This window comes from Metopolophium dirhodum, chromosome 5 (assembly GCF_019925205.1).
Source record: "Metopolophium dirhodum isolate CAU chromosome 5, ASM1992520v1, whole genome shotgun sequence".
Lineage (NCBI taxonomy): Eukaryota > Metazoa > Arthropoda > Insecta > Hemiptera > Aphididae > Metopolophium > Metopolophium dirhodum.
In genome coordinates, this window is record NC_083564.1 from 29,227,953 (window position 1) to 29,255,244 (window position 27,292).

General features: G+C 31.2%; 1 protein-coding gene across 3 annotated transcripts; it reads right to left on the reverse strand.

Moving 5' to 3' along the window:
• Window positions 1-1,452: 1,452 nt before the first annotated feature.
• Window positions 1,453-26,987, reverse strand: LOC132944254 (uncharacterized). 3 transcript variants are annotated; one of them, XM_061013505.1, is made up of 4 exons: window positions 26,875-26,987; window positions 7,047-7,393; window positions 4,858-5,075; window positions 1,453-3,942 (listed from the first exon to the last, which is right to left on the reverse strand). In XM_061013505.1, exons 2-4 carry the CDS (start codon window positions 7,388-7,390, stop codon window positions 2,945-2,947), a joined length of 1,560 nt encoding a protein of 519 aa, XP_060869488.1. In that variant the 5' UTR covers window positions 7,391-7,393; window positions 26,875-26,987; the 3' UTR covers window positions 1,453-2,944. The 3 variants fall into 3 exon arrangements, with proteins under 3 accessions (XP_060869488.1, XP_060869486.1, XP_060869487.1); XM_061013503.1 differs by lacking the exon at window positions 26,875-26,987 and adding an exon at window positions 18,300-18,553; XM_061013504.1 differs by lacking the exon at window positions 26,875-26,987 and adding an exon at window positions 10,260-10,493.
• Window positions 26,988-27,292: the final 305 nt, after the last annotated feature.

Below are 27,292 nucleotides of genomic sequence, written 5' to 3' on the forward strand. Positions count from 1 at the left end.
CCTTATTGTTGATTTTTTAATATGTTTACTACATATTATTATGTCTTCTAGGGGTGGGGGGGGGGCAAAATAACTTTAAGGGACGTGGATTGTACCCCTCTACTATGTACACTATTAAGCGTCAGTGTTTATTTTTAAAGATCTATCGTGTGTAACTAACCAAACAGGAAGGATTTGGATTAAAAGTAGTTTTGAATTCACGTTTACCTAATATATTTAATAATTCGCACTGCAGTCCATTGGACGATTTACAATTTCCGATATGTTTTACTTTACATAGTATTTGAAGTGTTTAAGAATATAACAATCACTATACACGCTATAACTTATTAAAAAAAGCTTACAAATTGTAATTTAATTTAAATGTTATGGTTGTTCAAAAATCAAAAGGCAGTAATTCCAGTAAAACTTGTGTCTACCGTATAGAGTATATATCAAAATACAATATATCGGTAGATAAAAATGTATTAGGGAAAACGAATGAGATTTATTCCAAATTATTCTCAAATTAATCTATGGTCAATTATCAAGCTATATCTTCATATAGTTTTTACACAATTTTTCTACGATAAAATTTAAAAAAAATATTTAGAAACTTCGACGGATAATTATTAGTGTAATGTAGGCGTTTTGTTCGTCACTATACACTATTAGGCGTCAGTTGTTCTTTTAAAGATTACTCATGTGTAACTACCCAAGCAGGAAACGGGAACCTTCGACGTGAATACATATTAATTCCTAACCTCCCACTCATTCTGATGCGAAAGGGCAGAGCAATAACATTGGCATGATGACATCGTATAATGCTACACACTCGCAAATACTATATAAGTGAAAGCATTCACTGTTCAAAATTGGTTTTCATGCATATTTGAGTTCAAATATAATGAATGTTTTTGTGATATTTCTCTAAAAATATCAAATAGGTAAATTGGAAAGTTTGTCTTTACTGTCATACACATAGGTACCTGGTACATATACATAAATGCTAATAAAATTATCATTATTATTGTCTGTACCCGCCATGTAGGTATTATTATGTACATAGACCTATATATAGGTATATTACTGGTACTTATTTTGACGAGTTGCGAGTCCATCACAATATAGTCTTAATAAAGACGTGTTGCAGTGTTCGTCCACAAAAACATTTAAAATTGTCTCATTTGTAATTTTGTAAATGTCATTCTACTAAATTCAAATAAGCTTCTATTCGCGTTCTAACCGAATTTATCTGCGCACTGTTGTAGTCCGTCGTATTTACATAATACAACAAATTGCCTGAAAGGTCAAAATAAATGTGTAGGTACTTATATGTGAACGAAAACCTACAGGTACATACTTTCATATAATATACGTACCTAGATACCAATCATAACGTCATAATACATTTTATATTTTACATACACAGTGCGCAATAATAATATCAATAATATAAAATACGCATCTACACATATTACACAGTAGTTTATTAAAAAAAAAACACAAACATACATTATACACTTATTTTAAATCAAAACTAAAGATAGGTAACTAATTAATATCTACAGTCACTATAGTTTTGTTGGTAACATTAATTTTCTCACACAAAAAACTTATCTAAGAACTAACACAAATACACGATATGGAAACTTAATTATATGTTGATATTTTTAAGAATAATCTTTCGATTACCTTTTTATGTTTGTTTTTATTATTATAATTGGGCCACATTTATAAATTATAATTACACTTTTATAATTTATATAATATCTAGGTATATGAAATATGGTAAAAACTAATTTAATTATTGCTGCACCGTGCGTTATGGTGACTCTGAGTATATAGGTAGGTACCTAATTAAATTATTATAATTAATATTAATAATATTATAGGAAGAAAATGTATTATGAGTTAATACGCCATTATACAAAGTTCATGTCTATATATTTTAAGGAAAAAGTTAAATTATGATTTTGGAATTTGTGACTCCTGTTTATACTAATGGCTTTTCATTACATTAATTTATTGTATGCAATAATACAAATTTACTTGGTGTTCAGTTAATATAATAATATACAATGTTAAAATTAACCATAACCTATTTAAATAAGCAAGCACACTGTCGCAAATCACAGTGATTGACTACCCAAATAAAAACTAGGTATAAAGAATATTTAAGAGGATTCGTCCTGGTAAGATAAAAATACTATTATTATATTTAAATTTTAAGGCGAGCTCTAAAGGAAAAAAATAAAACGTTCTTATATATTCACCGACGGTCATAATTCAAAACAAATAAACGTATAGCTGTATAGGGAGTATGAATATTGAATTCGGTTACAATTTTAAAATATATAAAATGTTAAAATGTATATTGTCATTAAAAATGTAAAAATTAAAAATGATAACGATAAAAAAAATGTAAAATGTATTTTTTTTTTTAAATGTTGTTTTTTAACGAATTCAAATTATGTATAAGAAAAATATTTCCTAAACCGTTAAAAAATCACTATAGGTTTGTATGCGTGGCTAGGTATGATATGAAGGTCAATGTATAGCAGATTATTTTAATTTTCAAATTAAAAAAAAAATTAAAATACCTAATATAATAATAATAATAATAATAACGGACTAAGACCACAAACGGCCGACACACGTACGTACTAGTACGTATAATTAGTCAAAACTAAAAAGTGGTTAACAATTTTTCAAAAATCCGGCTTAAAAAAGTTATCGGCCCTCCGATTTAACGCCAAACCACATTCATCATAATATTTATGTTTTATTATTATAAATATATTATATATAGGACAATATATATTATAATATACTTTGCAGTCTTGACATAATATAATATTAAATTTAGTTCACACCTCGTTCCAGAGCGCAAAATATAATATTATAATTTAAAATGCGTCGTGTTGAACATTATAATATATATAATATTTATAATATTACATGATCATCGTGTCCGGACTCCGTTGTTGTTACCGTTGTTATCGTCGCCGTCGCCGCGTTCGTCGGCCGTGGCGCTGTTGTTGTGATTGTGGTTGAACTCTTCGCTCATGTTTAGGAACTTGGCCAGCGTGACCGTCGGCGGCTGGCACGCCGTGGCGTTGTTGGCGTCGCCCGGCACCGCCACGGCCGTGAACCCGGGCCGGCACTCGCACTTGCCCATCTTCCAGCCCCGACCCTTCCGTGTGCCCTTGCCCCTGTCCGGCACCACCCACTCACCGGGCTCGCACGGCCCCTGCAGGTACAGTTGCTTGCATGACAGATCGGTCCAGGCGACGGTGCCGCGCCGGTGGCCACACGGGTCCTGCGGCTGCAGCAGCGCGTCCGTCCGTCGTGGGCTTGCGCCGGCACCGCGGACGTCCTGCTGCTGCAGTTTCCTGGCCGCGGCCGGCGGCTTGCACGTGACCGCCTGCGACGACGAGTAAAACGTGCCGGCGGCCGCGTCCGCGTTGGCACAGCCACACATGCCCAGGTAAGACACGCCCTCGATGGACGTCTTGACGGTGTCCTGGAACAGGACGATCTGGCCGGCCGGGCACGGGCCCTGCGTGCCCACCCGGTGACAGCCCTTGCCGCCCGGGAAGTACAGCTTGCCCGCGGTGCACGGCACGTCCACGCACCCGACCGCCATGCCGGTGGTCGTCGTGTTCACGCTATACATGTTACCGGCGGCGCACGGCCCGCGCGTGTAAGGCCTGTAGCACGCGCCGTCCCCGAACCACTTGATGTGGCCCTCCTTGCATGTGCACTCGGCCTTGGAACCGCCGGCTGGAACTAGAAACTGGTGTCCCGGGGAACAGGGCCCGATGCCACCCAGTTGGTAGCACTTACCCGTGCCGTTGTGGAAGTGCGGCAGCGACGGGTCACATCCGCACTGGCCTCCGGGCAGGAATATTCCCCCGCGTTCCTGACAAGGTCCCATCGTGTAGTGTTCGTGACACGTGCCTATAGAAACGCCAATGTAATATTATGATTTACGATATGGGTCGTGTGAAATTAAATATTATTTAATATTAAGACTGCGGTGGAGCAGAACATTTGGAATATTAACAATTTATTATACATGGAATGTCTATAATATTATGTGTATGTTCGTGTGAGAGAGATAATAATCTCTTAAAATTCTATATAATATTTAAATGCTCTTTAAAACTGCCTCGTAAACCTACTATAGTTTACTAGTGGAAACTGCTAAAAGTGGAAGATTTTTTTCAAGTACTAGTATAGTGGTCCGATTTAAAATTTGTTTATAAGATTTGTATTCATTAATTATTTTTTTGGTTATAATCAAAAAATAATTTTCCCCCATACCCTTGAAAAGAAGCTAACAATTCATACATACATTGAAAACAGTAATCGGACATCGTGCAATTATAATTTATATAATAATACGATATTGAAACGTAGATATATATTAGGTAGTTTTAATTGTATAAGAAAAACTCATAAAACTGCCTACTGCAGATATATTTTATATTGTATATGACGTATATTATAATATAATACAGCTTTCTTTGATGCCTTTCCTGTTCTCTCCATGGGTTTTGATTTTTAAAACATTTTAATACTCTGCAGAGAACTTTTATTATGCATATGAATGCATATGAATATGGCCATATTATACTACAAACTTTAATTTTTAAACCCGTTTCAGTTTTTGTCTTGTAGGTGTTCAGATTTAAAGTATTAATTGATAGAAAACAAAAATGTTTGACTGCTGAATTGGTTAGGGCTAATTTTAATGATACATTAAACAAACTTATTCTCCTGAAGTTCGCCTACCTATATGGTTTCGATTTAAAATCTATTTTTATTGTAATTATATATATTATATTATACAGCTGCACTATTATCTCTAACCTGCGGGTGCCCAAAAGTAAGTCACAAGCTCTGGAACGTTTTCACATCTACAGTCGCCGATTAAATCGTTCATGGTGCTAGGCACCAATAGCTGTCCTTCGGTGCATGGTCCCCTAGCGTGCTTGCGGTAGCAGCGCTTGTCTTTGGGCCAAAACAGTTCGTCTTTTTCCGCGCACGGTGACGGATCCTCACATGTTCCCCACCTCTCCCGGTCATCCCTGTTGAACACACACAATACAAATTTAATATAAAATGTATAACATCATTTTTTAGCGGAGTGAGTTAAGAGATGGGTATACTATATAATATAATATTATATACTGTTTTACATCATATAACCAGACAACCAACTACGAACAATATATATTATAAGTATATTATTATGAATTGTATAATTAAGAATATTATAAATATTATACTATCATTAAACCTCGCTAGCATTAATCTAAAAACTAGATGTATATAGATTGAATTATAGGTTGATTTACTTTGCAAACCAGGTTGAAGCTATGACAAAGTTTGTTTATTTTAAAGATTTTAATTAAGGGGACGTTACAGTGACATTTGTTATCTCCGTCTTACAAGTAAGTAACATAGCAACTTTTACGCTCAGCAGAACACATTTATCTCCGTTAGCTTAAAAATTAGAGCGAATTGACCACTTAGAAAATTTAAAGGTAAGATATCTAGATAATGACATAGGTTTTTTATTATATTTTAATTTTAAAGCGAGTTATGAGTATTTTAAGATATACAAACAGTTCACAATTATAAAATACACATAACTCGCTTTAAAATTAAAATATAATAAAAAGCCTATGTCATTGTCTAGATAATAATCTTATTAATTTCGCATTAGGTACATTCTTCAATTAGTAAATTAACTATAGTAATAATTAATAACTAGCTTTGTATATTATACTATATACTTTTTATAAAGTCATCGGGATTAGAAAGGTAACTGAGTAACAAGGGTAACAAAGGGTCTTATTTGACTAGCCACAGTTGTCTTGTTATTTTTATCAAAATAAAATAATATTTTAGTTAACCATTTAGTACTTATATACCAGTTGGCAATTTTTTTGTATTGAGAAGCTGAATAATTTTCTAGAAACGACAAAGTATTAATAACGAATACTAATGTTTGAATTGTTTTTTGAAAAAGTTTGTCTATTGACTTTAAGAGTGTATAAATATTGGCCTTTGGTAGTGAAATGTCAAGAGGTAGGTACCTAGCAGTCTTGTTAAGAATTGGAGTAAAAGTATTCAAATACTTTTTAAGTACCTACTCAAATACGTATTCTAAATAAATCTAAAAAAGTACTTGGGCACAGTATTTGAATACTTTTTTAAGAGTATCTGTATTTAAAATCAACTATTATTTTTAAACACTTTTATTTTCGTCTTACTTTATTTACAGGGACGCCAAATTTAAATAAACTAATACAAATTTGAAATTGTACAACATTTTTATTTAGATCGTTCGTCGTTGTATTTTGGTATATTGTAATATTTTTAGTGGTCTATTATAATACTAGGTATCCGTTTAGTTGAATATATACAGTCCGTCGATTTCCTAATAACATTGGAAATACTTTTACTCGAATAAGTCGATTTATGTATATATATACAATATACATATAACATAATGATAGTCGATAATTAATATATTATTATATCATTTATACACGCAACCAGCATTTGTTTATTCCTGGTAATCCGTCCTTGCATTATTGCAGAATATGATCGAATAACAATTTAAGGTAAAATAGAAAAACACATTAAAAAAAAAGTATTTGAATGTATCTGTAAATACTTAAAAAAATTATTTGTATTTGTACTTAAATACTTTTTTTTCAAGTATTCAGATACGTATTTTAAATACTTTTGAAAATAAGTATCTGTATCTGCACTTGACTACTTTTTAAAAGTATCTTTTACAAGACTGGTACCTAGGCCGCAAAAGTTAAAGTTTCACTGCTCATCTCGCGCGACACGCTCGTTCATAAAAAAAAAAATGAACTGTTCAATATATTTGGCAATTGTTCATAGTTTTAGAAATGTATTCTGTTGCGAAATAGAAAATGTATTAGTTGTCTAAAGGTTATCGGACTTATATATTAATATATTATAGTATTGAACGGTTGCCATTTAAAAAATCGATTCGATCGACTATCGATGATGATCACCTGTCCAGGTCGGGGGCGAAGTATTGGCCGTCGTCGCAGGGACCGCCGAGCCGGAACAGCTGATGGCAACGGGAGTCGCGAGCGCTACGGACGCTGCCGGGCGGACAAGCGCACTCCGCGGAACCCTTGCGGTCCGGTCGCGGCACCAATTCCATCGTCTCCGGGCACGGGTACCCGCGTTGGAATATCCGGTAGCACTTCTTGTCGTCCGGCCAGTATAGCAGCTGCCATCCACCCGATGGTTCTGCGGCGCACGGATTCTGAGACGGGTCCGCCCAGGGTGGCGGCAGAACCGCGCCTGTAGTGACGGCGGCTAAGCATGCCAAGCAGTGTAGTAATAGCATCACCTATGAATTATGTTAAAAGTTGTATAGTTTATAATAATATGTCACGCGTGTATATGGGTAAGTAATGGTTATCATACGGCAATGTCTAAAAATTAGGGTGTGTCGAACCAATATTAATCCCCCTATAAATGTAACCACAGTGCTTGAATCGAGTGAGGACGCGGAGAACGATAGAGAACGGAGTCCCTCTTGTTTTTTAAAAAATATTAATCAGTACCTACCCTTTCTAATTACATCTTAATCCATAAGGCATTTAAATATTCAGGTAAGTAAGCACATTTTGTTTACACATTTGCACCCACGCCCTTACTTATTGTTTTCTAATTTAAACAATTCAAGAGTAAACCTTTACTCTCGAATTTCTGTTGTGTTGTATAAAATGTATAACGTATTCACTATTCATGTTCTATGTAATACTGCAACTGCACGAGTTGTAACAAAAAACCAAATGTAACTTTATAATTGTATACAAATAATATAATATAATATGATACACAAATATAACTTTATAATTATATATATGTATATAATATATTAATATCTCATCAGATCAATTAATATCTTAATGGCTAAACGACTTATACTTCCTCATCAAGTCCAAAACGCAATAACCGCCTACATATTTTGTTCCACCTTATGATTAGATCTTAACTATGTATCGATTCACACAAAATCCACGTACTATACAAATCTCTACTGAGCCCCATTTGGGTTTAAGGTGTGCACATCTGGGGATGCGCTAAATCATCTCAAACCCAAAATATTCAAGCCATCCAATGCATCACACTTCGTCTTATAGTCTCGCCCCCTTGCAGATATGTAATTATGTAATAAATGAATCTTTACATATAAGGGCTTAAATTTATACTGTTGAGCGTTGAACAACTAGCCAAAATCTACTATAATAGGTTTCACTCAAGACTATAACACCATCCAAAACGGAAAAACCGTCTAACTTTCGTTTGTCATCACCCATTCTTTCTGATAACCCTTCATGTTGCTTCAAAGGTGCTAGTGTCGATACCGTATGATATTAAATTTAAAAACGCTGTCCTGAAGGGTTCTATAAATGGATGGATTCTCTCTTCATGTGTTTTATTTTATCTAAGTTTTTGTTATTTTTATGAACACTGTCCAATTTACTCATTGTGTTGAAAGAAATATTGGAAGTTTTTCCAATAATAATAAAAGCAACTTTATATTCATTCATAACTATTGTATTGTATTCAATAGACTTGCTCACTACATTTTAAGGTGTTGTATCACGCGAGATAGCCACCACTGTTGGTAATCAAACGATATTTAATAGTGAAATGATTAAATGGGGTGGATAATAGGTACACGAATTGTTTCCAGGTCCACAGTATAGAATATATTAAGAGGACGTTATACCCGCAAGTGTTGTCTCCGTCATACAAGTGCGTAACATAACAAATTTTACGCTCAGCAGAATACGTGTAGCTCCGTTAGTATAAAAATTAAAGCGAATTGACCTCTTATAAAATCTAAAGGTAAGATTATTATCTAGGCAACCTCATAAGCTTTTTATTATATTTTAATTTTAACGCGAGTTATGAGTATTTTAAAATTGTAATTTTTTATACATCTTAAAATACTCATAACTCGCTTTAAAATTAAAATATACTAAAAATCCCACGAGGTTGCCTAGATAATAATCTTATCTTTATATTTTATAAGAGGTAAATTCACTCTAATTTTTAAACTAACGGAACTACACGTGTTTTGCTGAGCGTAAAATTTGCTATGTTACACACTTGTAAGACGGAGACAACACATGCGGGTATAACGTCCTCTTAATATAATATACACCACAAGAGCGATACTCCCGGTATTTGAAACCACGATTCTAATCTTTGAATAGAGATTGTATATTTTACTTCGAGATTAGATTTATTTTAAAATGAATTCAAGGGACAATATACAGTCCTTGAAATTTTAGCCTCAAGATAAATAATATATTGTTCATATAAAAAAAAGCACTTTGGCGTAAATAATAAATATAATGCGTACATAATATACAGAATCATCCAAATGTTTCGTTGCAAGATTGACGAGAATTACATTAAAATCATATGCGATCTCCACCGATTTTGTAACGCATAATTTGGTTAACCCTGTATACAATTATTGATGTAACTGCAACAAAATATTATTTATCTATTTTTGTATAGTGGGAACACATCTGAGTATGTAGCTATATAATATTATAGTGTATGATCACTATGATCCACCATTAGCAGCCCCTCAGGGAACGGAATTAAACAGAAAATAATTTTTAAATTAGGTACCTTATTATACTAATAAAAAATATAAATATCTAATTATAGTAATTATACATATTTTGTTTTCTCAGCCAACACATTACTATACACCGCATAAATTATTATTGTTTTATGTTTGTCTCATATTATGACTGCAAGCGCACAGCATATTTTCAAACTAATTTATCGCAAAAATCGGTTTATTGCCAACTCCGTGGTTTAGTGTACAAAAAAACGCATTTTTCGATAACTAACAATATTTAAATAATAATACAAACAATAGCTAATAATAGTATCTAACAATTATTTCAGCAAAAGTTCGGCTAGGTAGTAAAATATTCTATAGTTGTGTTTCATGGTCACGTGGTACTCGCTATATAGTATATATGTATAATATTATATACGTATTATAAATGACCCTGAGAAATCTATCGGAGGCTCCGATTCAGAGCCTCAAAATAATTAGTACAAAATTAAAACTCTTAAATATTTGTAGGTATAATATTATGTCGGCAATACTATATAACATTAATATACACAAGGGTAATACACGCATCAACAGAAATATTAAATTATTTTCATACCTGTAGCAGTATACGGTTTAACGTATAATATGCTTAAAATTACTTATAGCTAAATTTAAAAAAAAAATAGTAATAAAATTGGTATGTTATTATTTTACAACACGTTAATACTTAAATATTTTGAAACACTCGCGTAAAAAAGTTAAATACATATAATATATATTACATATAAATATATTGAAATGGAAACTAGGTTTTCACTTTCGTTCCGTTCGATAGGCAATGACAACGATGACTGTTATGGTTTGTCTGTCAATTCTGTATCGGGTTATATTTCCCTCCCGCATTTCACGTATATAATATATATGTGAACCACCAGGCCACACTCTTATTCCGTTCATGATGTCGACATTGTATTATAATTTTTTATCCATTTTCTCTAGTTTAGACGGTTAGACCACAGCACTATATATAAACGATATGGTCATTTTTCTTCGCCGACACGCAAGAACAGTTGTTTTGAATACAATTTTAATTACCGATATAGCTGCAGGTATGCACAAGAGGTGCGCGTGTACCTACGTATATAATAATATTATATTATGCTCGTCTTGTTTGAAGTATAAACACAATGAGAAAGACAGAATAATATCGTAAGTCATAACCTTGTTTCATCTAAATTTTATAAATTATAATAATGATAGGATACATCCAAATATAGTGGACATAAAGACAAAAGACATTGAGCATAGTAATAACTAATAAGTATTATTCAGGTGTCAGCATTTAAACAATAGAAAATAAAATGAAAAGTAACTTTATTTTAATTTCTCCCACGCACGTCGTGAAAACTTAAAAGGAATCTAAACCACTACATGGTGTATATAAACTAGGTAATAAATTATTACATAAACTTTATACACATCACAACTATAGGTACACTTCAATGTTTTTCTATAATAATATGTACCTACCGAATATTTTGGTATACAATGACACGATATTATATATTTTGGTTTTATAATACGTTTATTTCATCATAAGTTATTAGTATTAGTATATGTGCGTCGTAATACAATGTATACCTTCAACATGCACACCTACACGTCGAAACAAATTAAATACTTTCACGTTCGGATTAATATGTATGTCTCATCAAGTCAAATTGCGTTTTAAGTACCTTCGATAATAAAATAATATACCAATATAGCACATCCACAAAAATATCCACTTATAGAATATTAGAATAACATTCCTCTAAGGCAGTAAGGCGTCGACGGGCCTCGTTTGATAAACGCCACCTTACACATGAGCTAACTCTGGAAGTACGTGGTTACATGTTATTTACTTAGGATTTATACATATAAGCATGCCAGCACGTCAAACCAATGTATAAACAACGGACAGATAATATGTGTACATTATTTATTTTAATATATGCTCATAATATATTATACAATTTTGTTGTTGTAATAACTAATAAGTCGTTAAAAATGCTAAACTATAAAAAATACTGTGGTTGATATAGCTAGGTATTATAGTTATAACTAGGTACCCATATACGTGGTACGTCCATGATACCTATCATAACACTAAAATATTCCATATAAGGACCAAAGCCGTTCATTTTTACGTCATGTCAATTGGCTTACAGAATGATGCGTACATGTTTCGGTGTCTTAAATTGATATCCCAGACGAATTTTTACTGTTAAGTGGTTAGTGTTGACGATCAAACAATACGAATTACTATTGTACCTATATATAGTATACAACATATACATAGTAGGCGTTCATACCAATACGGCAATACGCTATTACGGTGTATTGGTAGGGAGTAATATATATATAGTACCAAAATAACTATGTATATATTTAATATTATACTATATTATATTCTGGCATTGAATTTCAACTCATCGCGGCATTTCATGAGCCGTTTGAACTCGCAGTGTATTGTGAATCTGATATTATTACTAAAATAATTATATGATATAACTAGTATAGATTCATTTTCAATTAAGTTACTGTCCGTGCTTTCTTTTCCTACAACTATTCCCAGACCAAAATGTATTTACGTAAAACACATTTCGTTGTAATTCTAATTCACATAACATTATTAAAACGAGAATTCGTACTCATTTTTTATCGTCCAGATTATTGGAAATGTTCAGTAGTATAATATGTACACGAAATGTATAGTATGGGTAATGTTGTTACTATTATAATATATAATTCATTGTTATATAATTTAGAACAGCACCTTAGCGATTTATTATAATTTTTAAATAAAGTCGTTATTCAAATACAATCATTAGGTACGCAAAAAAATTTTATTAAACACACTACAGTTTTGATTTGTTTTGTTTTGTTGACTGTTTTACCGTAACAGGTGCGATGTGCGCAATATTATATACATGTACAATGATTCGCATGAGGACAAATAATCAGGTTTTACTTTCGAAAACACACAAACCAGTTGACTTTTTTTTAAAAGAACACCCGTAATTCGTAAATATAATTAGTAAGATCACGGCGAAAAAAATACGAGTGTTACAATACTAAAAATATTTAAGAGCAATAAATACCTCAAACAAAATCCACATCAACAATATGCGTGATTAAAAAAGTTAAATAATGTTTATAGCTATATAGTCCAAAAATTCTTTACCTATTATTTATTTCTTCACAATATTTAACATTATTTTAAGAAATTTAATAGGCGCTGTTTTAAGATCTTAATTTTTCAACCATGGTTTATATTTACAATGGTATTTTTTTATACATATAATGGGAGATTATAAAAAGGGCAATTGTAAACGTGGCCATGATATTTTAGGCAGTAAAATAAGATGTCGAAACTGGATCCCAATTTTAGATTCTGAGCGAAGTGAGGAATGGACGATCAACATAATATATTCATCTTCGAGAATGGTTTATGCATTGATTAAATATACTTAAGTATATGAAATTATAACATGTGATTAAATTTAACCAATTGTTTATGGTAGTAAAATTGATCAATAATTGGGGGGGGGGGGGGCAAAACTGTAAAAGTAGGGGAAATTCCCGGTACTTTATTTAAGAATTGGGAAAAACTAGCTGGAAAACTGGAAAATGTATTAAAAGTATAATAAGTAAGTGTAATAAGTGATAACTAGGAGGTAACAATTGACTTGAACGGGAACGCATCAGCACTGCCACCCAACTAGGGTTTTTTATTTAATGTTATCGCTTAGTTAGTCCATTGTCTTTTGAGACTTCTGGGATATTTTCAAGGAAAGATGTGAAGGATAATACTGTTTAATTAAAGGATTGGTGTGGATGTGGATTTCGAATGGCATTTGATATAGGTAGTGTGATTTGAACAGTTCATTTAGTTCTTGGTGATGGTTTTTATTTGTTACATATCATTATATCAAGGGGCAGAGGATATTTGACGAAGACAAATACATATACATTGGGATTGGAACTTGGTAGACTTGCAAGGTTCGGCAAAGACCCAAAGGTGTATTGTATAATATTATCTGGTTGAACGGATTATTGATTGGTATAATATTATGTATGTTAAGTTATTGTTAGTTAGGACAGTTTAAATCTTCAGAAGATGAAGTTTTGTATTGAACTGATTGCTCCATGTTAGTCACTTGTCAAAAGTGAATCTCAAATATTTGACTGGATTGGCTCATAGTAGGACTGAGTTGTTAAACGATACTGTTGATTATTCCCAATTTCGGAACGTGAAGGTAACGCATATTGACTTTTATTCATTAACTTCAGTTTTCCGACGGTTGGCCCATAAACTAATCGTGTATAAATTATTTTGAATCATTAATCTAGCAGTTACAGGGCTACGATTTTGACGCCACTATTAGTGTGTCGTTAGAAAATGTGTCTAGGAATGTGAAGGATGTCTAGGATGTGGGTAAATCCGGAGTACAAAAAAAGTTAGGTCACCAGCTTTAATTGATTAGTTGGTACTAGGTATATTGAATGTGTGTTATATTTAGAGTTGTACATTTTATGCAATATTTTTAGTAAATGTGAGTTCAATCGATAACACTAATAACAGTACCAACCTATAAAATATACATTATCTACACTTAGAAATAAATACTGATTCATCAGTTTCTTTCATTTAGAATCATTTTTTGCGGTATACAACTATATGTCTAGATGTTATCATTGGTGTAAAATGTGGCACATCCATTACACCACAGATATAGATAATAAACTAGATTCTAACTACTATACACTCGTTTTCAACATATAGGTTGTGGGCTATGGTATTTTATCAATTTTGATCGTGATAATAATACACAGACATAGATATAATACAATTATAAATTTGGTTTATCAGGTGATAACACTATACATAGCCCTCAACCAACATGGCGCTTTTTTGGCGACGGCTGATATCATTAGTTAGCACTGTATAGTTTATTATCTATATCTGTGTATTACACTGACATACCACGTACGTAATTTACGAGGTAGACTCAAAACCTTCTAGGTGTACATCAGAGCAAGTTTTTTTTTAAATTTTCAGGTTAACATTTTTCCTATATTATAATATGTACAATTTGTTTTTTTTTTATCTAAATATAATAATAATTTATTTTTAAATAGTATAACTTCACAGGGCATAGTTATTTTAAGTAGGTTATTCACTATTTATTAATTTACACATCACTATATTGAATTTTTTGCCACCACTGTTGGCATGTGGAACACTGCGCATTTCTTTCCCTATACAATATTTAGCAACTTTCCACTATGTATAGTTTATAGTTAGAACAAGATAATGATAAATTATTTTTTATCATATTTAATCGGGTCCTTACAATACGTAATTTTATCGGCTAAAATTATTATCTGGGCCAAATTTACATATGCCTACGAATTCTGTCCGGAGTTAAGATAAAATATGCATTTTTGTCAATGTTTTAAATTTGTAATAACTTTTATACTGTAATTAATTGCATGAAAATAAAACATAATCGCTATAACATTTTAGTTAGGAATTTCTTAATATGGGTTTTTTGTTTTATATAATTTTGAGATGTCAATAATAATAATATATATTATATAATAAATAATAATAATATATTATGATTTTGTATACTTTTGCATCTAATATTTCTTGTAGGTACATTATTTACATTATTTACAATATACAAAAGCATATCAACTCGAATCGATTTAAAACAAATGTAATATTTATACTGCGTCGTTATACAGCAACCTTGGATTTACAATTGAGAATCAATTGTATAATTAAAATAAGTACAAATTTAACAGTTTGCGTAAACTGGCAATTTTATTTAAATGTTTAAAATCACCCGTATTTCTAGTATAGTATTATACAATACACATTGCCACCATAAAATATATTATAAATTAAAATATTACGAAACCGTATACAAGAATAATATAATTAACCTGCACAAAATGAAATTTAAATATAAATGTGTTTTATTCAAAATGTGACAACAAAGCTAACAAGTACGTACAACTTTGTGAATTTGCAATAACACGAGCCTATAGAAAAAAAACAATAATAAAAATCTATTAGAATGTATCATTATTATTATTATTTTAAGAGTTATATATTTTAAAGTAATGTCTGTTGAACATAATATCTATTTTTTCAAGAACAACAAACCCGCCGTTTTCTTTTGAAAAAGATTGCACAATAATTACAAATTGGCTCATTGTCTAAATAGAATATAATATACCTACAGTGTTATCGATTTAATCGTTTCAATTTATACTCGTTTTTTTAATTTCAATACCTATTATCGAAAACGCAACGTATAATATAGTAGGTAGATACACATGATATAATATAATATGTTTTGTATATGTGTGTTTTTTTTTTAAATTACTCGTGCAAATATTGCGAAAAATGCATATTATATATTATAATATAATATGTACCAGGTATACGCTCTATACATTCGTCTCGATTTAAACAATCGTTCTCTAATAAGACTATTTTTTTTGTTTTGCGCAATATTTATCATGTAAATACAATAAACACCATGTGCATTATACATATACACCTTCCCCTTAGTCGCACAGTTATTATACCTATATATATTATATCGGTAACGTTGGCGGCGTTGGCGGGTGCGAGGCACGCGAATTAGATTTGTTACAATTATATAATAAGAATCTAAATGTATACAATATAATATACTCACACCAATTGGCACGCGTCCTTGCAGTGACGAAAACGACACTGTGACTTATATAAATAATAATGAAAACGTTTATGAAAAATCAAGATTTTATTATGTAGATTGTAGGTATAATAGCGGTATAATACAAATATCAGGCTCAGTACCTATTTTACATACATATATATAAGTGACCAGTCTCCGGTCTCCACGCACCAATACAGTTTACGTATATTATGTGTTGTGAATAATATTGTGATACACGAACGCGATATTATTATAATTTATAATAACGCCATTCATGTTATCGAACAATTATAATTACTATAATAATATATTATATGGAATCTACACAACGAAATGCGTAAAATAATATTTGGTAGAAATTAAAATTAGTACTTATTTAGAATAATGTATTTATCATACGGTAAGAAAATAAGTATACATAAATAAATACGCAATGCACATGTATAATACTAACGGACAGTTTGAAATGGCGTCTCTAGATTACACGTAGAGGATTTAACTGTAAAAATTCTATAATTTTTGATTATGTATCATCACGCATTAAAGCGTTTTTGTTCAATGAGTATATCCTTAAGAATAGCTGCAGGTGATTTTTACAATGTCGCGATTTATAGATACAAGTATGAAGTAAACAATAACAGTTGCATAAATACGTGTTCGCGAAATAATTGGACTTTGGAGGACAAGGTTGAAACGTGTCAAAATGTATAGCCGTGTAGCAGGTAATACATATTATTTCCAGTGAGAAATTTTTTTTATAGGTGGATGTATAATAAATATTAACAAATAATAATATATAAATGTTTATAGTTTATACAAACAATGTATACTAGACAGAAAAATACATTTGAGTCACATCGATTTATGACTTGGGTATGCATTATTGCGTTTGGTCGTTTTAATTAGATTACAAAATGTATATTAACTATTAGGTGTATTTATGTGTTACTCACACGTGGACACACATACCGACATACCTACAATTAATATCACATTACGTAGAATAGAATATAGTTACACCATATACTAAAAAAAAAGGACCTATCATCTATGTAGGTATATATTCGAGAGAATTTGGAAAAAAATTTAATTTGTGTGACTTTTTAAAATATGTCCAGTGCCTAAACGTATAGGTATACACTAACTCAAACACCTATTACCGCTAAACAGGGTGATTCTCACCCCAATTTTATCCATTGATTGTAAATTATTTTCAGTCACAATTTTTAGAATTTTAAAAGTTTATCTATAATTTCAAATACTTGAGGTTTTTTTTATTAAGAGGAGGTCTGTAGTAATACAAACTTTTTTTTTCAAATAAGAACCTTCCCCGTTTTATTGTTAAATGTTACTCAGATGATTTTTTTTTTTAATGTCAATTTAAACTCTAAATTGAAATCCAAACAAGAATTTTCCTAATTATTAAACTTTTAACTTTCTGAATTAAGTATAACATAGTCCATGTTAATTTTGATTCGAAAGGAATAGTTGTTTGAATGGAAAAAAAATTGATCTTATAAAATATGTTTTATCTACCTAAAGCTTTTATTACGCAGATGTAAAGAAAATTATTATAAATTAATAAATTACAAAAGCTAATAGATTAATATTGATTACCTAGGTACTGCAATTTTGAAATCATATTGTAGCTCCCAATCTATATTATCTAATGTGTTAACTTTGAACTTGTTTTAGATTGAACTATTAATACATATTATAGACTATAGTATATAGTAAATGGGTATGTAAATAATCATATATAATATATATTTTAAATTATAATTATACGTTATATAAAAGCGTGCGATACTAGGTGGGTGGTGTATCTATATACGTGTTTATATCATGTATCGGGTATATAATAATAATAATAATAATATATAGGTACTCACGCGTATAGTCGTCGTGTATAACGTCGTCGTGCAGTATTAAAAGTTATCCACATACGGTGTGCCGAACGCGGGCCATGAATAAAGCACAGCTGCTGCTGCGGACGAAAACAAAAATAATAACAATAAAGATAATGCGCGAGAGTTTGTCGCCGGCAGAACAGCAGCTACAGGTGGTACGCAGAGCGTCGTCGTCCGCGCAGTCGTTTCACAGTATTATGTCAAACGCGCTGTTGCGTCCCGAGTTATGTATGAGCGCCGCCGCGCGTCGATACCGTCATAATGTGCCGACCAAGATCCGGTTACGCAATGGTCAAGGCTTTGGGGGTTCCCCTCGGCGCGGCGGCTGTAATACGCTGCAGTCGTGTATGTTATATATATATTATATGTGCGTTTGTAATATGTAATTCCCGCGAGCTCGTGATCTTGACCCGAAAAATCAAAAGCTCTTTTACAACGATATTATACGTATAATATCAATTATGTATATATTATATTATATATATAAATATGGTACATTATATTTGTATATACGCGCACGCCATCACGTCACTGAGCACGAGGTACCCTTAGTATACATTGGTATATACTGTTGTAACTCGTAGGTATATAATATTATTATACCTTGCGCCGCCAATGTCGCGATTTTTTTATTCTTAATAAGAACTGCCGCCTATAAAGCTGTACCTACATAACATAATTCTTTATCGTGCCGTGTCGACATGATATATTATACATTATACACACCGTGTTATTATTGACGAATTATATGAGTTTCTGGTTTTTCCTACTTCCTATTCAAATTTCAAACACTGGTATAGTAGGGCAAGGCGCACGCACAGTCGAATATTATATATTAGGTCCTATATATACGTAAGCGCAGCGGTGGTTCACGGCCGGTAGTCCACAATATAATATAATAGAAATTATAATATAGGTACCTATGTGCCTTATATGTATGGTATAATGGTATCGCGTATTGTGTTTACAATACACATAATATTATATTATGTACAATAGGTGTATCAGGAAGATCTGACAATTTATTACATTCATTGAATGTGTCAAATCATCGTAATCCGTTGACCGTTCTATATACATAATATGTTATATATATTATGTATACAGGATGCATTTTAAAGCACACCCATCCCATTTTAAAGTAATACCATATCCATATGTATGATTGTATTCAAATTCTAATTTTTGGAATATTTAGCTATAACTTATAAGTCTATGCGCTATAGCAGGGCAGCCGCATGTGGCCCGTGGACTATCATTATCTTGCCCGCAGACAAGAAATTTATTTTTAAAATTTTTTTCTTGATAGTGAATTAAAAGATATTTTCATTAAATTTTATTTTATTTTTTGATTTTGACTTTACTTTCTTTGGATAAACATGTAGGTACCCTATGATGGGCCCTGGAAACTTCCTAAATTCCTAAAGTGGCCCTCCGAAAATATTAATTGGTGATTCCTACCCAATAGGTACTTAAGACCATATTATTATTTTCAAATACTAAGATTTTTTATAGCATTGACGAAAGCTATATCCTTCAGCGCAAATGAGAACCTACTTTTTCTTCTACTAATTGTTAAGGAAATCCGATAAAATATTAATCAATAACCAGTAATATGTGTAAATTTATAGTAATGTAATGAACGTATTTTTTTTTATATCTATAAAATATTAGTTTAAATTTAGTTCGGAAGTTCTTAAACCTGTATACCTACTGTAAGGCCTATAATAATATAATTAATGATATATTACAATATCGTCAATAGTGAATACCTATCGAATATGTTTCGTATAGACATTTAGAGATTTGAACATACGGAATTGTCTTTATAGCAGGTATATAAAGTAGGAAAACTCAGAAGCTACTCGTTCGAATTAAATTCGTATATACATCAAAATATTCAAAAAATGATCTGCTTGACAGTTAGAACTTCAGAAAAAAGTTATTTATTCATAAGTAGAAAAAGTTTGTATCGTTTTTGGAAATTTCTACTTGTTTAAAATATGTAAACTGAATAATAATAAAAATAAATTAAACCCCTTAAAATTCGACTGGATCTCCAAATCTCCAACTATATGACGTACTTGCTGCCTACTGGCTACCTACTTTATACACGTGTTATTTTTACGCGGGGAAAGTGTTTGAACTCTGCTGTACAACTGCAGTGAGTATATTATGTATATATGTACCTATATATTATAATATTATATAGTATTATTATTATTTATTATGTATACATACGCGGCTATATTGTCATTATTATACACACACACAGACACACAGACACACAGACACACACACACACACACACACACACACACGACACACACATATATAATATATACAATATACATGTATGATTTATACATTACGCATGTACGATCGCTCGCCCATAACGTATATTATATACATCACCACGAACGCGTTTGACGACGACGTACTTAAGCGACGCCCCGAGGGTTAACGTCCCGACACGATATTATAGACACACATATATGCACGCGGGAGGCGTAAACACACCACGACGTCCAGTCGTGACGTATAATAAGTTTGTGCATAATATCGTGTAGGTAGGCAGTGTATACATTGTTACGTATATTACGCGATCGCATAATAATATTATTGTCGTCGGTGTGTGCACATATAGATATTTTGTGCAGGTGCGCAAAACACTAAATAATAATAATAATTATAAGAAAATTGTTGATAATATTGATGACCGACTGGCGAGCAAAAATTCAAAGTCACACGTCTCGACGGCAATTAATATGTAATAATAACAATCCCGACGGTGATAGGACGGTTCCGGAATCGTTATATGCGGCGTGCCACCAAAACAATTATAGCTTAAAAGCAATGGTTAAAGTGGGGGAGGGGCGGAGGGAGACGGAGTCCCCCTTCTTATTTATGGTAAGATTATGCGTCCCCTTTAATTTAAGTCTCCAAAGTCCGGGGGGACGCTACTACATATTTAGTAATTTACTAATAAAGGTAAAAGGTTACCTATACCTATGTGATATAATATTTATTATAATAAATTTAAATACATTATTAAACTGAAAGAATATGAATAGTTATATTTTTTATTTGTTTTTTTAATGAAATGTTTAAAATAAAAATGTAAACACATATTATTTTTACACATTTTAGGCAATGAATTGCAATTTATTTTTTACTTAGCAGGCATTATATGTTTTAAATCATTTTCCTTAGGAGAAAATTTGATTTTGCATACTAATAACATAAACTTTATATGAACAAATTATTACAAAGGTGTGTGAAAGAAACAAATTATACCTAGTTGGTAGTGGGTTTCTTTAAAAAGTTTGGTTAGGTATAGACTTTGAAAGAACTCGGGAACGCTCCTCAATTTTTAGTAGGTTAGTCCCCCCTCAACATTTTTCCCACTTTAACCACTACTTTAAAGTGCATATGGCATAAGGATATAATATCAATATTACTACGGGATATGTTTTGATATAATCATATAAAATATACAGGCACAACTTTTAAGTTAAGAGTGGCGCCTTAAGACATAGGTTAAGATATAGACGCTGTAAGACAATTTTCCTCTAAAAAAAAATGCAGTAAGTACCTACTAATAGAAAAATCATTACCTATTATTTGACTTGTATTGACTATATCCAATGTTTTACCAGCATGAAGGTTTTTTATCTCCACTAAAGAGGATATTTTCGGGGCTATTTTTCGAAAACAAAATTTTGATTTTATACATCGTTATGAAATGTATAACTTCGGAAATTAGTAATTATATGTTGTGCTCCAGCCTAATTTATATTCTTATCAGTTCGCAGGTATTTACATTAAACACTTAAGAAGTATAATGTGTCTAGTATTTATTGTAGGCTGATTTAAGTATCTATGTAAAAAATAAAGCTATTTAAATTTTAATATTTTACATTACCTAGCTATATCTACATGCTCAGTATATAACCAACAAAATTAAGGGTTCAAAATCAGTTATTTCAAAAATTGATTGGGGGTGGTGATGAGATTATTGAAAATCTTAAAGTTAAGTAAAAAGTAAAAAATTTGGGAAACACTGAGCTATACCGTCGTAGTTGTAGAAATGCATGTAACGATAACTGTATCTGTATATTAGATTTAATTAGGTAAGTACGCCCATTTGAATACGGTTCATACCACGGTGATGGCAGTGGCATTTATATATTATAATCATAAGTCATTACACATTTACACGTTAGGTACACGTGGGCGTTGCAACGATTTTCGTGGGTGCTAACTAGTAAGTACTAGTAATAGTACCTATTTTCTATATATATATTAAACTATAATATATTAACACACACACACACACACACACACACACACACACACACACAGCATCCGATCAAACGCCGGTCTGGCGGTTAAATATGTTTTGCTAAATTATCTAATACCTATATTACCCTTGAGTATAAATATATTTAGTATTTTAGTAAGTATAATAGTATATAGGTTCAAGTGGTTCAACTTATACTCAATGCTATATGCCTTTATAGTTTATACATGTAGTGGCATTTAAACATTGTAAGTTATTACTTTATATTATTTAATATTTATACCTACGTAGTCATAGTCATCAATATCTATAACACAAAATCTAACTTTCTATTTTTTATACTTAATTTATCAATGACTTCATCTATAGCATGAATGATTTTGATATTCCAGTGTGGCATATGCCTGCAATAAGGCCAGATTAGATTTAGTGTTGGCATATTAACTTAATCTATTCTTATATCCGATCGCGATCGTTCGGTTAGTTAGGCAATAGCGATCATAATTATTATGATACCAAAAATAATTGTACATAATATTCTATACGTATAGTAGGATGATTCACCAAGTATACTCAACTCCATTTTATTATAATATTATATATATAATAATGGATTCATAGAAATTCTGATTTTTGGAATTTTTAAATATATTTACAGACCTTATTTTCAAATTCTTGATTTTTTCATATTACTTAAAGAGTTCCCTGTGGTAATACAAACTATAACCCTCTTTTTTACTGTAAATTGTTAACCAGATAAATTATTTTTTAAACATTGATGTATTTAATTCAAAATTCTAACTAGTAATTTTTCAGTTATTAAAATGTTTATACAATGAAATCGAAATATTTGGATAATAATTTACAAAAATATAAAATACATAAATGGAATATCAGATCTAGTACCTATTTATTATACACGGACCATTTTCATAATACCAAATTATAAATATTGATACATTATTATAAGTTCTTAAAATTTCAAATCACGATCGCCCTCCACGATATGTTCCAAAACCTGCAATACCATATTATACCTATTAGTAATAGTTACTATTAAGACTATTTGATTTATTTACCCTTAGTTTACAAAAACTACTCGTTCAAATTTTGATTTTGATACGTCAAAGTTTTCGGAAAAAAATATCCACTAAATAATTTATTGTATATGAGGGAGGAGGGGAGGTTTTCATTTGAAAAAAACATAAGTTTGTATCTCCACAGAACCCTCCTTAAGTAGGTATAGTAAAATTAATCTCAAGAATTTGAAAATATGGTCTTTAAGTAGGTATATTTAGGTAACTGCATCATTGAAGAACTAAGAAAAAAATATTTATTTCCTCAGAATCCACATTTGGCATTAATTATTAATTATTATTGTTAAATCTTATTCGATAATTTTGCATTCGTCGTAACCCATCATATTTTGAACGCCAATGACGTTAAAAATGTAAATTTTCTGCATTATAAATACAATATCCATCTTTGAACAAATATTTTTTTTAAATGCCAAAAATTATTTATAACAAAAATATGAAAGGGAATCCTCCTCTCACAGTAACCCCCAAGCCCCCCCCCCCCCAGATGATTATATTTATAACCAGTAGGTACCTATAGCAATAATTATAGTATCTATATAGTTGTCTACTTGTCTCTTTAGTTATATAATTTAAACAAATGTTCAACTGTTTCAATGCGTAAGTTATTAATTATTATGAAAAGTGTGATTGGAAACCGAGTACGGGCCAAGGCACGGACGTGAATAGACGTATTGGGAAATAATTGCTTGGAAATTCGTTGATTTTTTTATGATGGAGTTGGTTTGGAACAGCTGCCTCTCAATTGAGCCCCATATGCCCAATTGCCCAAATTGGTCTTAGCAATGATTTGTAAATAAGAAGTTTATTATTTTGGAGTAAGAATTTGGATTTTGGGTAGGTACATCCTAAAAATTGTAATAAATACATTTAGGCATATAAAACTCAATGTATTAACTGAGCGTCCGGCTAGTATATTGAATAGCTTATAATTCGGGCCACACATACAAACTATCGAAAAAAAACAATTTATACAAATTTTTAATTGTATTCATTACTTACAATATTATACAATACGTATTCAATTACAGATTATCAGAAGATAAGACAGCAAAGTAACATAATGTATTCCTCTCGGCTCTCACTAGTCTCACTAACATAGTTGTGACGCGAAAGGAAAATTATATAATTTTTTTTTTCAATTAATTGTCCATTAATACTGCAATCTACAGGCCATCAAAAAACGAGCCGAGGGCCACGTGTTTGACATGCCTAATTTTAATGCCCTTCTTTTTGATTTTAACTAGAGACCGACCCTATATGGTTAGCCTTTTATCTAAAGTAATGCCAAGATATTTAACTTGATTTAAAAAGGGAGTAGGAATTCCTTGGAAGCTGCGAACGATCGATGTAATGTTTTTGTTGAGAGTAAAAGGAATATATTGTATAGGTTAGGTACGTATATTGTTTTTGATTTTCCGGTTTGAAGAAAACTTAAAAACTTTTAAAATTATAACGTAAAAAGTAAAAAAGTAAAAATCAAAATTAAACTATTTTCAAACATTTTTTTTTTTTTTTGATAAACTCAAATTATGAAATATTTTCAAAAACATTAATAGTTTTTAAGAAAATGAGTGTTCACTAATAAAATAATCACTCTGTATAGTAGATAACTGTTTTTTACCTTGATAACTTTGATAACTTGATCGTGATTTATGACATACTGTAATATAACTAGTATAGTTAATTTAAGGTCATCTCATCATTTCACTTCCTTAGATCCTTAACCGAATGAAATAGCATAGGTATAAAAAGTGATAGAAATTAAGAAATATTGGCATAAGTCGCCTAGTTTATAGTTAACCAATATTGTATAGTTAAAATAATTACCTACATTTATTTTTGATTTAAAGTAAGTACATTTTACGTACCAACGTACATTGAGAAAAAACACAATTCTTAAAAAAACAGTCGGTCTATCAATATATATCATAATATTATTATTATGTTCATAAAAAAATATTTATAATATAAATATTTCTTAAACACATTTCATTTTTTTTAAATAATATTTTGTTTCAGGATCTATGATCATTTCAATTGACTGATTGTTTGCAATATCTGTAACCTTGTGAACAATACTAAAAACGTTAATTCTCCCGCTATATGAACACAATTTAGGTTATCTGAAGACTGAAATTGTGAGACATTTACGTATTCCGTAAGTACCTACAGAAATGTTTTAAAAAACAATTACCAATGATCAGTTAATTTATAGTTAACAAAACTTTACTATTCAATTCAAATACAGTGGTCTACTCAACTCGTATATTCGTATAACGTCACTATAATTTATTTGTTCACATTAATAGTATACAAATCACGACATTGGACATATAAAATATGTACCTATAATACGACAAGAGGTACGTTATAGTGTTACAACTTATAAGTTATAAGTTTAGTGTGACGGTAACCTAAATATATGTTAAACGTATTGTACGGGTTGCAGTTTGTACATAGGTACCTATTATTTACTTAGGTAGTTAGGTCTTAGGTACAACAAATAGTTATGAATTATAATAATATTCAAGTCCTAGGTCTACCGAATAAATATCACTTTTACGATTCATTTAACACTATTTTAGCCTAGAAAAACCCGCGTGTGTCACCGTGTCATGGTAAATATAGTAAATACTAAAGTATAGTAATAATATCTATAAAAGTATTGAGTATTGTTATAAATATAGGTAGTCAGGTAGATACTTTCGTGGTTGACAGAATTTGTATTTCAATTATTTACTAGCAATAAACGATTGATAGGATAACTATTAAAATTTTAATTTTCGTCCGAATCCGGTTTAAATCTATATAAACCGTGCACAATAATAATGATGCGTATGAATCAAAATTTAGGTAATCTCAAGTCTCAATATAAAATACTAAATTTGTATAGTGTTCGAAATATTACTTATGCCTACAGCTTATTAGCAGGTATAACATTTTTATATAGGTAGGTAGGTAGGTACTCTCATAATCAATAATAAAATAACTATCATAACGACATAATTATTATATTTGACTAAATTTAAAAACAAAAATTGCGATCGACCGCTCGTCTCTAATATTATAATAAGGCAATAAGCATGTGATTATTATAGGTAGGCACTTACACGTATATTATTATCAAAATGTATAATAGTCGGTTTATAGTTACCTGCGTGGCTGCGTGTGTTTCGTGTATTAAAACGGTTATAGGTAGGTAGTTATAGCAGGTTAGTGGTACCTACTACTCGCGTATAATATTGACTGTAGACTCGTCACGGCGTATTCAGTCACTGCGCGTACCTACGTTGATTTCACTTTCTAATGGTCGTGATCCTCTTCCTATGATGTAACTAACGCGGTCCGTGCAGCAGGAGGAGTCTGCATACGATGTTTGATTATCGTCGAAATGCATAATAATATTGTAACATTATAAGTATAAGCACGCGACATCGTATATTTTCATATTCAGCGCCGCGTTATTATTACCTATATATATTATAAATTATGATATTGGGTAGGTATATCGTTATAAACGCATACGAAAATAAATGCACCCGTCGATATTATTAGGCACGCTATATTCTGTA